Source organism: Phyllopteryx taeniolatus, chromosome 21 (assembly GCF_024500385.1).
Source record: "Phyllopteryx taeniolatus isolate TA_2022b chromosome 21, UOR_Ptae_1.2, whole genome shotgun sequence".
NCBI classification, from domain to species: Eukaryota; Metazoa; Chordata; class Actinopteri; order Syngnathiformes; family Syngnathidae; genus Phyllopteryx; species Phyllopteryx taeniolatus.
This window is the reverse complement of record NC_084522.1, coordinates 2,962,631-2,973,610: the sequence shown is the minus strand read 5'-3', so window position 1 is coordinate 2,973,610 and position 10,980 is coordinate 2,962,631. Positions and strand designations below refer to the sequence as shown.

Sequence of the window (10,980 nt, the reverse complement as noted above, 5' to 3'; positions counted from 1 at the left end):
CAAAAGCTTCCCTAGAAACCAAATCGTCATAAAACAGTGTGGGATGGAGGGGATCGATCTGTTTTTCTGCTTCCATTTTTATTGATTGATTTATTTTTAATGGCCACTTTACAGGCCTGGGCCAATTGTAGCTTCAAAAGTTGCTCCTGCATGTCCTTTACCTCATCTGATGATTTGTGTTTTCTGTCGACAAAAAGTTTCAAATGGTGTGCCACGTGACAATTAAAGAAGCTATCTCCCCCTTTCATGAGGTCAGGGTCTTTAAAAGTTCAGTCCTCACTTCAACCGGCAAGGTGTCAAGTAAAGCTATTCTAGAAATAACATTTGCCTCCCTTAAACGGGAGGGATGTGACCCGGTTGTCATGAACGGAACAGAGGATAGGACCCAAAAATGCACGACTCCAAAACAAATGGACAGTTTCCAAAAAGAGAGGTTTAATATACGGGCGTAGATCAATCCAAGAAAGGCAACAGCATCCAAAAACATGAGGCAAAGAGGCAAGGTCGATAATCGGAACAGGGTCAAGTCTTACTGTGAGTCTGTGACGTGGAAACAAGGAATGCTGGAACGCGACGACAAGGTACAACGAACTGGCAACGAGAGGGACAACGAGGCACGAGGTTAAATACGAGGGCTAATTAGGTTGAACGAGGCACAGGTGGTGAAGATGCTCACAGGAGCAGGTGTGTGAGGACAAAATCCGGAACACACACACACATGACACCGGTCTTATCTGTCCAAATACTGATGCAATGTTCGAAGTGAGAACTGGGATCCGTGAGAGGTTTGAAGTCCGGAAGCTTCGGCACCGTTGGGCAAGAGGACGGGAACATGTCGCACAGCAAACACTATAGGAGCAAAAGGGGCAAATCAAATTTCCGGTTCGACATTATTCAGACCCGACCGTGTCCAAATATCATCCGATTGGTGAACCGAAATGCAACAGGCGCGTATCAATCTCACTCTGTCACCACACGCCAGGCTCATGTTGTCCGTCAACTTTTTCAGCCCCTGGATCCAAATGACACCAACCGCAGCCAGTCCGGGCAGCCGTTTCTGTCAAAACTCAAAAAAAATGTTTCTTTTTAAAGACAATTTTTGTATATTTACCCACCTTTTTGAATGCGGGCTCGTGCGGAATTGATAAGATTTATTTCCCCTCTACAAATGGTCTGCCATTTGAGCCCCCTTGGCCGGCAATGCCGGTTATAGTGACGTCACCGGGGCCGTTTTCGGAAAGGTCCGTAAATTGTATTTAGCGGGGGAATTTGTCGCTCTTTTTTTTTGGCAGGGCACACCAGACAAATCTCATGAATTTTTCTAACAACATATTTTCCTTCAGCATCCATTACCAATCCTCTCTGAATTTATCCCTACTAAACTGAGCCTTCAAACCCCCCCCCCCCCCCCCCCCCCCCCCCCCACCCCGCCGACACTGAAGCACAGGGATGTTCCCACTTGTCGATTTCAATCCAGCACAAAAGCCACTCGCGTCGCCGACGCTTGGCCGCGCCGCAAAGAATCCTGTTCGTGACGCCATTATGTGGTTAATTTCGTTCGCCTGTGCTTCCGAGCCGTTGGTCTCCCGGGAGAACTCCGACTTCCGTCTGGCGTGGGGCGAATGAAGACTTCGAGAGCAGGTGGAAAGGCAGCAAGGCTACAAGTTGCCATTATTTGATCACGGCGTCAATGGGAAGGGAAATTCTGGACGGAGCACTGTACACATAGTATATAATTGTGAAATTCAGCACGACAGGTCTTTTCTTATTCAAATAATAGCCCGTCTGGGATTGATAAATGGATGCTTCAATCATCATCAGTGCTTCAGACGAAAGAGAAAGTGTATTATTTATGTTTTATTCCACTTGGAGTTGCGCTGTAGTGGCGTCTGTGTCGGTCGACGTCGTGCTGAACTCGTTTCGGCAGCAAAGCCGCTGGTCGTGAATCAACAGCGCCTCTGCTGGTCGCAGCCAAGGAGTGCACTCCATTTTGCAATTTGTCATTGATCATCAATTTATTTAGTGCAACCAACAACATTGTCACATTCTGATCGACAGACAAATTGACTGAGTTGTTTGTTGACGTGAAAGCGGTTCTGGGCGTGGCTTAACAGAAACATCATAATTGCACAAATTGTCTGCATGAAGAACAAATCCCATCTCTGTTTTCAAACCCAAGCGTGATGAGAAACCGCTCGATGGAGACGTCTCTCTCGTGTTCCGACACCTACACGAAGAAGAGCATGTGAATGCACCTGGAAAGAGTCCCGAGAACACGAGCGGAGTCCACGTCGGCGAACTCACCGCGCGACGGCAGCTGCGTCTCACTCGGAAGCGGGCTCGGAATCGGCGTCGACGGCTGCGATGAATGAAAAAAAAGATGGAATTTATTTATGGAAATCATATCAATGTTTGGTGACCATTGTCGACTTGGCCCTTCTCTAGGATATGAGGGCAGGAATTCTGGAGTCCCGGCAGGAACATCTTTTGCAGAGGTGTGATTAATTTATTCAAGGACTTGTTTACAGGACTCGTCAGCTGGGCCTCTGCAATGGTGGTTTGTATTCCTTTTGTTGTGTATTTGCTGGGCGAGGAGCCTCTAGGAACTTTGCTGTACTGACTCCTACCAGTAACATCTACTGCCGGCGAACCGCAGACAGCTATCGAAGAAGGGTGCCCGGGTTAAGTGGACACATTGATGCGTGATGTATCCGAACGGGAGGTTAGTAGTCCAATTCTGAACTTTGATTCAACACTTTACTGATATTGGAGGTTGCTAGTTTATGCAGGTTCATCACAGGAAGTTGGATGGAGGAGAGCTGAGGAAGACACTGTGCATGCATGACTGGGGGGGATACGGAGTCGGACCAATGTCGGAATGTCTACCACAATACGATGGAAGGAGTTCACCTGATATGGTAGTAAGTACCTTAGCGTGACACTGGCGGTGAGTATGATATGAGTGAGTGGTAATGAATAATACGAAACAGCTATTGACACCCCTGCAGAGGTTATGATTCAAAAAGTGACAGATATATGGAAGTCGGCATGAACAATAAATATAGAGTAACTATGGTATAATGAGCTATTAGAGTCTCGAGGCTTGCAAACAGCGTCCAGCAGTCGGCGCTGTCGCTCGATCTCCTGTTTGGATCGACACAGTTCCTCCTCGTACTCCGCCATCGTTGTTTCAAACGCCACAAATATTTCTTCAACGGCAGCGTTTAGTCGCTGATTCACCAAAGCTCGCAGCATTTGGACTTTGCACATTTTGTTTCCCCTCCACAACAATAACAACAACACTTTACCGGGCTCTGTGCTTCGTGTCGCTAACTTCCGTGCCTGTTTTTGTTTTTTGTTTTTGTTCGCACCATACACGTTTCGATACGAATATTGTGGTGTTTTTTTTAAAATTATTATTCATAAATGTGTATTTAACGACGCTATAACAACAAATAATGACGTCGCTAGATAGCACTAGCTTAGCTTTAGCTTGCTCACTTCCGCATTCTCGCTGACGAGAGAGCTTTGCGGGGAATAAATCGTCCAAAACGGTGACGACGACAAAGTGTTCCCTTTTCGACGTGTATCTACCTTCGGTGCGGTTATGTACTTGTCCCAATTCAATTGTTTAGCGAAACGAATGACGTATATGGACTGCGACGGGCACCGTCTCCATCTTGTTTGCGTTCTTCTTCGTTGGCGAAACGCGAACTGGCGAGGACGCCGCCTGGCGGGCGCCGCGGTTGCCCGAACTGCCAGCAAGACACAAGCGCTATCAATCAAACGTGTCCATTGTTTCAGATGAGTGATCTTCCGACAAATTTTGGATTGGATATCGGCTACCTTGGTCCAAAGTTTTGTTTACGAACACTCACTGTGAAACTACGAAAGGATGTAGTAAGATTTCAATGAAGATTCTGTATCATGACACGAGCATGTGATGAATCTCCTCATCTTATTAGCAATGTTTATCAATGCAAATTTGTCAATCACAAAGCCGCTTTTTTTCCCAGTATTTCACAAGGATTTATATTGAATTATCAAAACAAGAAGGCCAAAAAGATTTGGAGTTCATGTGCGAAATGGGATTTGTATGTATAAAACTGAATCCATGTATTTCTATTATTTGCATGGAAGAAATGACCTTGTGAATGACTTTCTTTACTCAGGTGATACAAATGATTTTTGCATGTTTAAAATGTACAAATAAATGGCTTGATTTTACCCTTGGAAGTTCATGATTTTGTATTGTATTTTGTCCTTATTTTAAGTTTTCTAACGTCTTACCAGTGTAAAAAAAAAAAAAAAGGACACTTTGATAAATAAATACAAATAATGACATGTCAAAAACAAAAACAAATATATTTGAACAATAGTATGTTAGAGGGTGAAAGAAAATGTGTGCATTTTCGTGTGGAACGGCCAAAACTCATCTTTTTGTCCTTGCTTGTTTTTATGAGGCGCGCCCAAACGCTTCCAACAGAAAGTGAAAGTTCAAGTTTGGTGCTGCGAGACGCACAATTGTTTGTCAGCGAGCCACGGCACCGACGACAACGGGTTGGACCGGCTTTCGGCCATGCGACTGCTGACTTTCATCAACACGAAACACGTAGTATGTTCCGGGAGGGCAAGAAAAGCCTCCTAAAAATGGTCAAATTCAGAACGACACATCTTTACGATCATCCGTTTATTGGTCCAAATCTCGATCTCAAGTTCCAAAAACAAACGCAATCAACAACATTGTCACATTCTGAGCAACGTACAAATTGACAGAGTTGTTTGTTGAAGTGAATCAATAACAGGATTATAAAATCATTTTGGACTGATAAAAGGAGTGCGAGGCAAACCAGCAATCGACACATTGTGATATCAATTCATCGTAGCTATTCAAGTGCTTGATACAACGAAAGAAGAAATCCTCTCAGTGTGTGACTGCGCCGATTTCTGACAAACTTAACGGACAGAAGAAAGCAACCCCATCGACTCAAACGAGTCTCACCCGAGACACCAAAGCCAGCAAAAACTGTGACTTCACAGAAACATCATAATTGCACAAATTGTCTGCGTGAAGAACAAATCCCAAGCGTGATGAGAAAGCGCTCGATGGAGACGTCTCTCTCGTGTTCCGACACCTGCACGAAGAAGAGCACGTGAACGCACCTGGAAAGAGTCCCGAGAACACGAGCGGAGTCCGCGTCGGCGAACTCACCGTGCGACGGCGGCTGCGTCTCACTCGGAAGCGGGCGTCGGGGCGGCGGGTTCGGAGGCGGGCTCGGAATCGGCGTCGACGGCTGCGATGAATGAAAAAAAAGATGTGAATGAAAACAAGTCCGACTGGAAGGAAGGACATTTGCTCCACGAAGGCCTCTTGAATCCATCTTCACTCGTACTTTGAGCTGCGGTTGGGACAAATCTTCTCCTTCCTGACTACGAGAGTGTGGTGGGGAATTTCTTTGGAATCGTACAGTTAATAGCCGCATATTTCCAATTCCACATTCAGGAATTCGGATGTTGGGGAATATTGATTGAGGGGAAGCTAGCTTCTGTTATTCGCCGTCTTTGCGCTCAGCCCCAAACCATATCTAATATTAAAATAGAGGTTTGGCGCCACCCGGTGGCATCTCGGGGCCGAGGAACTTTGTCGAAGCGAGGGGAGGAGCTTCAATCGAATGAACCCGAGTGCGGCTTTGGCACGCTTCGCCGTTGAGGGCCAAGGAACACGAGTGAACTAAGTCGTACATTTTCCACCAAATCTAAATTGACTTCCATTCGGTTTCGGGTTTTCTCCGCCTTAGGGAGCGAGTCCTTTTTCCCACAACGATAGCGACGTCGACATTCACGTGTCCGTCGTTCCACGGCTGACTATTTGCGACTCCTCGTGCGCACTTTTGTAGCAAAGGTCCGCATCAGACCTTCGCACGACCGCTTTGCCGACCGCGGCTCAAAGGAAACAGAAGTCGTTTGACTTACAAGCTGGATCGTATTTGGCTGCAAAGAAAACAGAGACACAAAGGTCACGATGGGCACAAATCTTCCCGACAGAGCGAACGTCGGCGTCCCTCACCTCGTCTGCTTTTGTAAAGCTTGACGAGGACCGCGACCGCCGCCGCCGCCAGAGCGAGGACCGCCAGCGGGACAGCGACGGCCAGCGCCATCTTCCTCTTTTCTTCCTCTTCGCAGAGTGAGAAGAAAGAAGAAAACGTGTGAGCGATCGTTCCGACGCGCGACGATCTGAGCGTCGGTCACCTCGGATGCGCGCGTTGCTCCGGATGCTTCTTCTCTCCAGCTTGACGACGATGTCGTCCGCCACGCCGGACAGCTGGAACACGCATTCGTAGCGGCCCTCGGCTTCATCGGTCACCTCCGCTTTCAGGTCGGCCGTCATCTGGAAGGTTCCGTCGTGGTTGCGGAGGGTCTCTCCCGTCTCCGCGTCCTCGTGGAGCTCCTCGCCGTCCTTCCTCCAAAACAGGGCGGCCGCGCTGGGGTAGAAACCCGTCGCGTGGCAGGTGACCGGAGAGGACGGCGTCTTCTGGAGGAGAGACACCGTGGGAAGCTCTGCGGGCCGAGGGAGACGTGGACACCAGGTGAGAGAGGGGCAGAGACGGAGAGAGAGAGTGTGGGAGAGGAGGAAAAGATGGGGAGAATGTGTGAGAGTAACAAAGATGGCAGAATATGGAAGAGGAGAAAAAGGTCGGTGTCGGTGTGAAATGGATAAAAGATTGAGAGAATGTGTGAGAGGGTGAAAATTAGCTAGATGTGTGAGCGGAACAAAAATGGGAAGAATGTGTAAGAGGAGGAAATATGGAAAAAACAAGTTGAAGGGAGCGTGTGAGGAGAAAGTATGGAGACAATCAATGACAGATTGAAAAGAGAGAGATTGTGTGAGAGGGTGAAAAGATGGAGAGAACAAAAGATGGAGAAAACGTGTGAGAGAGGAAAGGAGCCAACGAGGAAAGAGTGCAGCTTGTAATGCCAGTCAAGGTCCTGTAGGGGGCGTGCTAACACGATGTGACTGCACCTGTTCTCATCAGGAAGTCCCTCCCATTGGTCAAATACTTCTTCAAGTAAGAAGGACAAATCTCAGTGAAGTAGTGCTTCTGGTTTAGATTCCAAAGTTCGTTCCGGTCCCACTTGAGTTTGGTGACGAAAGCTTGTGGGTGAGCTGCGATCCATCTCATTGTCTTCACCTCCATCGAGATGAATGCTTCTCCATCGTAACTGAGGTGTCGCCAACCATCAACCTCACCGGTCTCGTCGTCCCATTCGCAGCCGAACATCCACTGGACCATGTGAACACCTGAGAGAATGACGTTGAAGAGTGACACCATGTTGAGAGAGAAGGAAACGTGTTTATGAGGAGGAAGAACGTGTACGAGCACATGAAATCTATTTGAATTGTGGAAAGCTGAACGTCAACAAACCTCCAGTTTGGTTGAAGCGCTCTTTGGCAATTTCGATGTTGACTTTGTCGGTCTGCTCACTACCAATACTGATCTGTGTCTCTCTCTCCCAGTAGTGAGGATCATCTGCTGTGATTTTGTTCATCCAGTCCTGTTTGGGTTTTGCTTTCCTGCTCTTGCTGTCGTAGCGCGAAATCGGAACGTCGTCAACATAACCGACCACAGAGTAGGCTGGGATGTTTGGAATTTGAGACGATGCTGTCGTGAAATACTTGAGCGTGTGAAGCACTGAAAGAAAAAACAAACAAAAAGGTTGATCTTACTTTTTTGTTTGATGGCCCAAAATCTTGCACTCTTCCTATTTCAAATGATTTTGTCTTCAGTTGAAACATTTGAACGTCTTTTTTAGGGAAAATAAATTAAAATCAAAAGATACAAAACATTCCATTTTCTTTTGTGGTCATTTAAATACTTTAATATTTATTTAAACTTATTCTTACACACAAACTTCTCAATGGATTCGACAACAGACGCTCATAATTCATTTGATTTAATTTTGACTATCATGTTACAATTATCATGCCCTTGCTCAATAAATTGATTTAATCGTCCTTAATAACAGATTCGTCAATAAATGTAGACGATATATTTTGTAAACTTAAGTTGTAACTCTGTTCATGAAATGAGAAATATAAAGGAACTTCTTACAATAAATGTTAGAATTATGATCTACTAAAGGATACGCTGAACACTTTTTTTTTTTTACGCAGATTTTGTTTGTCGTTATTTCAAGAAATGAGATTTGATTTGTATTTTTTTCCCACATATATTGAAATGCCGCCTCCGTGAGGCGAATATTCCAATGGCAGCTTTGCCAAGTGAAACCAGTTGCAAGAACTTCGGACTGAGCGGTCCAAGTGTTGCTTCCGGCAAAGTCAAGAGCGTCGACACCAATCATCGGAACACGATCGGGATCATCAAGTTGTGGACAAAGTGCACTTACCGGGCGTCACGCTGTGGATTTGCGCAGCCGCGACAAACAAGACACACAAGTTCAGCTTCGCCATGTTTTGCTCCTTTTCGTCCACAAAGCGACGACGACGCCTCCTCCTCGACGGCCGAACGGCAAATGACAGCCAACCGGAAGACGCGCCTTCTTTACCTGTGCCGATGACGTCACTTTCGCATTCCTCATCATTGGGCGACAAGATTTGACTCGCGTGGCGTTGTTGTGTCGCTCAAATGAAGTCGAGTGTGCGAAATTGGAGACGAGGAGCAGTGCGAGTGTTTTTGGAAGCTTGTGCTGAAACAGCGACGCTTTCGTTCTTGGCGCGCGCGCGCGAGCCTTTCGGGGAAGTCACGTGACCGCGCCAGCCCACTTTCCGAAGAAACATACGACGACATGCGTGGAGGAAAACTGCATTTGCGCTATGTTCATGCAAAAGTCATCAAACTTCCCAAGGGTGTGGATTTTCCTCTCATTTTGTCAGTTCCAGGAAAATATTTGATGTTTGTTGGGATGATAAGAAAAATAGAGTGAGGTCACACAGTCTGAGGGGCCGCAGGCGCAGAATGGCAGCCACGCTCCGTCAGACTGCTTCACAAGTCGTGTCTTGGAGTGCCTAGAAAAGTGCGATACAAGTGTCATGCGTTGGATTGAGTGTGAGAGAATCAAGTTGTATTTTTATCTGTGCAAGAAAAGATGTCATATTACAACTCAGGCATTTTTGTAATTTGAGAATAAAAGTTGCATATTGTCAATGAAAAGAGAATGCACTCTATTTTTAGATAAAAAGCTGCACTTTTACAAGAATTAAGTTGTATTTTGGGGGTTTTAGAGGCATCAGAGAATATTTTATTTTTGCTATTTCCTTGCCTGATAGGAGTTTTATTTGAGATATGCAAGTACACCTATGGATGTTTCAGTGTTCTACAAAGTTTGATTTTTATGAGTAAGTCACAATAAAAACTAAGAATGAAGTTGTATATTCCAGAAAAAGAATGGCAAACAATGCAGTCAAGCATAAGAAATCAATGTTTTTATTGTCGTTTAAAAACAAAAAAGAGACAGAAGCATGCACACATTCCTGGCAGCAGCCTAAAACTTCAAATCAGCTTGGGTGGGAACATGAGCGTCATTGAGAACAGGCCCGGCTGGTTTGGTGTTTTTCTTCAAGCATCAGAAAAGGTCATGTGACATCTTCAACAACCACATTTGTTCTGTGTGAACGGCTGACGTTGAATTCATCCTTCATTCGTGCGGAACAAATGAATAATTATGAAGACAAAAGCCCGACATCAATAAATAGACCCAGGAGGGTTTTTTTTTTTTTTCAACACATAAAAGAAAGACTTTGATTTGACATAAACATTTGATCCTCTTAAAACAAATAAAAGTCGTATTAAATCTGGAGCATTTTGCGCAATACAGCATGTACAACATTCGCAGAAGCAGCAGCCAATGAGTCCGCAGCACTCAATACATGTACACTATGTACAAGCAGAAAACAAACTGCAGTTTGGCACCGGGCACACTTTTCAAAAATCACGTGTTGATAAAAAAAAAATAGACAAAAAGTTGGAAAACAAAATTGGGGAAAAAAAATCTGTTAATTAGAGAAGTGCTTATAGTTGGCGAAATCGGAGGAATTTAAACTTAAACATAATTTTGGGTGGAATTGAGCAATCATTTTGAGATTTTTGTGGGGGGGCAAAATTATATATATTATAAAAGGGGGAAGCGGGCATTTCCACCATCAGAGAAGAAGGAAAATGATTTGGTTTGGTGTTGTGGGACAAAAAAGAAAAAATGTAAATCTGGCATTGCTACTATTACGAAATATAGTATATTTTTATTTAATATAACTGGTTTAATTAAAAAAAGTGAAAATAAATACTCCAATTTGGCAATAATTCTGGGGAAAAAAACAAACGCTGCCATTTCTGCTATGGGAGTTGTAGTCAAAAAATAATGATTTGGTATGATTGACCTCATTTAAACTAAATAAATAAATACATTTAAAAAGTGTGGGGGGGAAGCTCCAATGTGGGATAAAGCAGATGTATTTTTGGCCATTTCCATGTGAAAAGTAGCCAAAGTAATTTTGCTGTAATTCAGCTAATAAAAAGGGTGGAAAAAAGCTGCAATGGGGGGGGGGGGGGCATCTTTTATACCATTTCCACCGTGAAAGCCGTCGTCAAAAATGATTATTTGGTATAATTGTACAAATAAAAACGGGGGGTTGGGAAATTGCAGCATGAAAAGAAGAAAAAAAAAAGCTGGCTTGGTTGGAGGAAGGCGACCTGAGGGTCTCGACAATCGCTTGTTGTTCCTGAGTGCTAACGAGGAAAACTTGCTGGGCTGAGCTCGGACGCTATGTACAGCCATTTAGTCCGTCCTTCCTTTTCTCCGCTTTAGCATCCTCCAACGTTTTCCCGAGCGCGGGAACCGACTCTGGCGAGCGGGAAGAACCCGCGACGTCTTTTGCGGGTTCCCCCGGTCTACGCCTCGTGGATGGCGATGCGCGGCGAGCGACGGAAGTCGACGGAGGCGGACGAGCTGCGGTAGAAGGAGCGA

General features: G+C 45.2%; 1 protein-coding gene and 1 long non-coding RNA gene across 4 annotated transcripts; both read right to left on the bottom strand.

Annotated features, from left to right (window-relative positions):
- Window positions 1-415: 415 nt before the first annotated feature.
- Window positions 416-1,396, bottom strand: LOC133471512 (uncharacterized). Its single transcript, XR_009786225.1, has 2 exons — window positions 965-1,396; window positions 416-849 (listed from the first exon to the last, which is right to left on the bottom strand). It is a non-coding gene; the product is annotated as an uncharacterized LOC133471512 (long non-coding RNA).
- A 600-nt stretch (window positions 1,397-1,996) lies between these two features.
- Window positions 1,997-8,565, bottom strand: LOC133471505 (class I histocompatibility antigen, F10 alpha chain-like). 3 transcript variants are annotated; one of them, XM_061761114.1, is made up of 8 exons: window positions 8,407-8,565; window positions 7,425-7,691; window positions 7,022-7,300; window positions 6,250-6,558; window positions 6,068-6,175; window positions 5,974-5,991; window positions 2,305-2,359; window positions 1,997-2,227 (listed from the first exon to the last, which is right to left on the bottom strand). In XM_061761114.1, exons 1-7 carry the CDS (start codon window positions 8,468-8,470, stop codon window positions 2,325-2,327), a joined length of 1,080 nt encoding a protein of 359 aa, XP_061617098.1. In that variant the 5' UTR covers window positions 8,471-8,565; the 3' UTR covers window positions 1,997-2,227; window positions 2,305-2,324. The 3 variants fall into 3 exon arrangements, with proteins under 3 accessions (XP_061617098.1, XP_061617097.1, XP_061617099.1); XM_061761113.1 differs by lacking the exons at window positions 1,997-2,227; window positions 2,305-2,359 and adding exons at window positions 4,676-5,135; window positions 5,213-5,294; XM_061761115.1 differs by lacking the exons at window positions 1,997-2,227; window positions 2,305-2,359; window positions 5,974-5,991; window positions 6,068-6,175 and adding exons at window positions 4,676-5,135; window positions 5,213-5,294.
- Between the last annotated feature and the right edge of the window lie 2,415 nt (window positions 8,566-10,980).

Excerpts from the sequence above, each read along its gene's own strand:
- LOC133471505 (XM_061761113.1), bottom strand. The coding sequence starts at position 8,470 with ATGGCGAAGCTGAACTTGTGTGTCTTGTTTGTCGCGGCTGCGCAAATC. Across the intron at positions 7,301-7,424 it reads GCGCTTCAACCAAACTGGAG|GTGTTCACATGGTCCAGTGG; the intron begins GTTTGTTGACGT and ends TCATTCTCTCAG. Across the intron at positions 6,559-7,021 it reads GGACTTCCTGATGAGAACAG|AGCTTCCCACGGTGTCTCTC; the intron begins GTGCAGTCACAT and ends CTCGGCCCGCAG.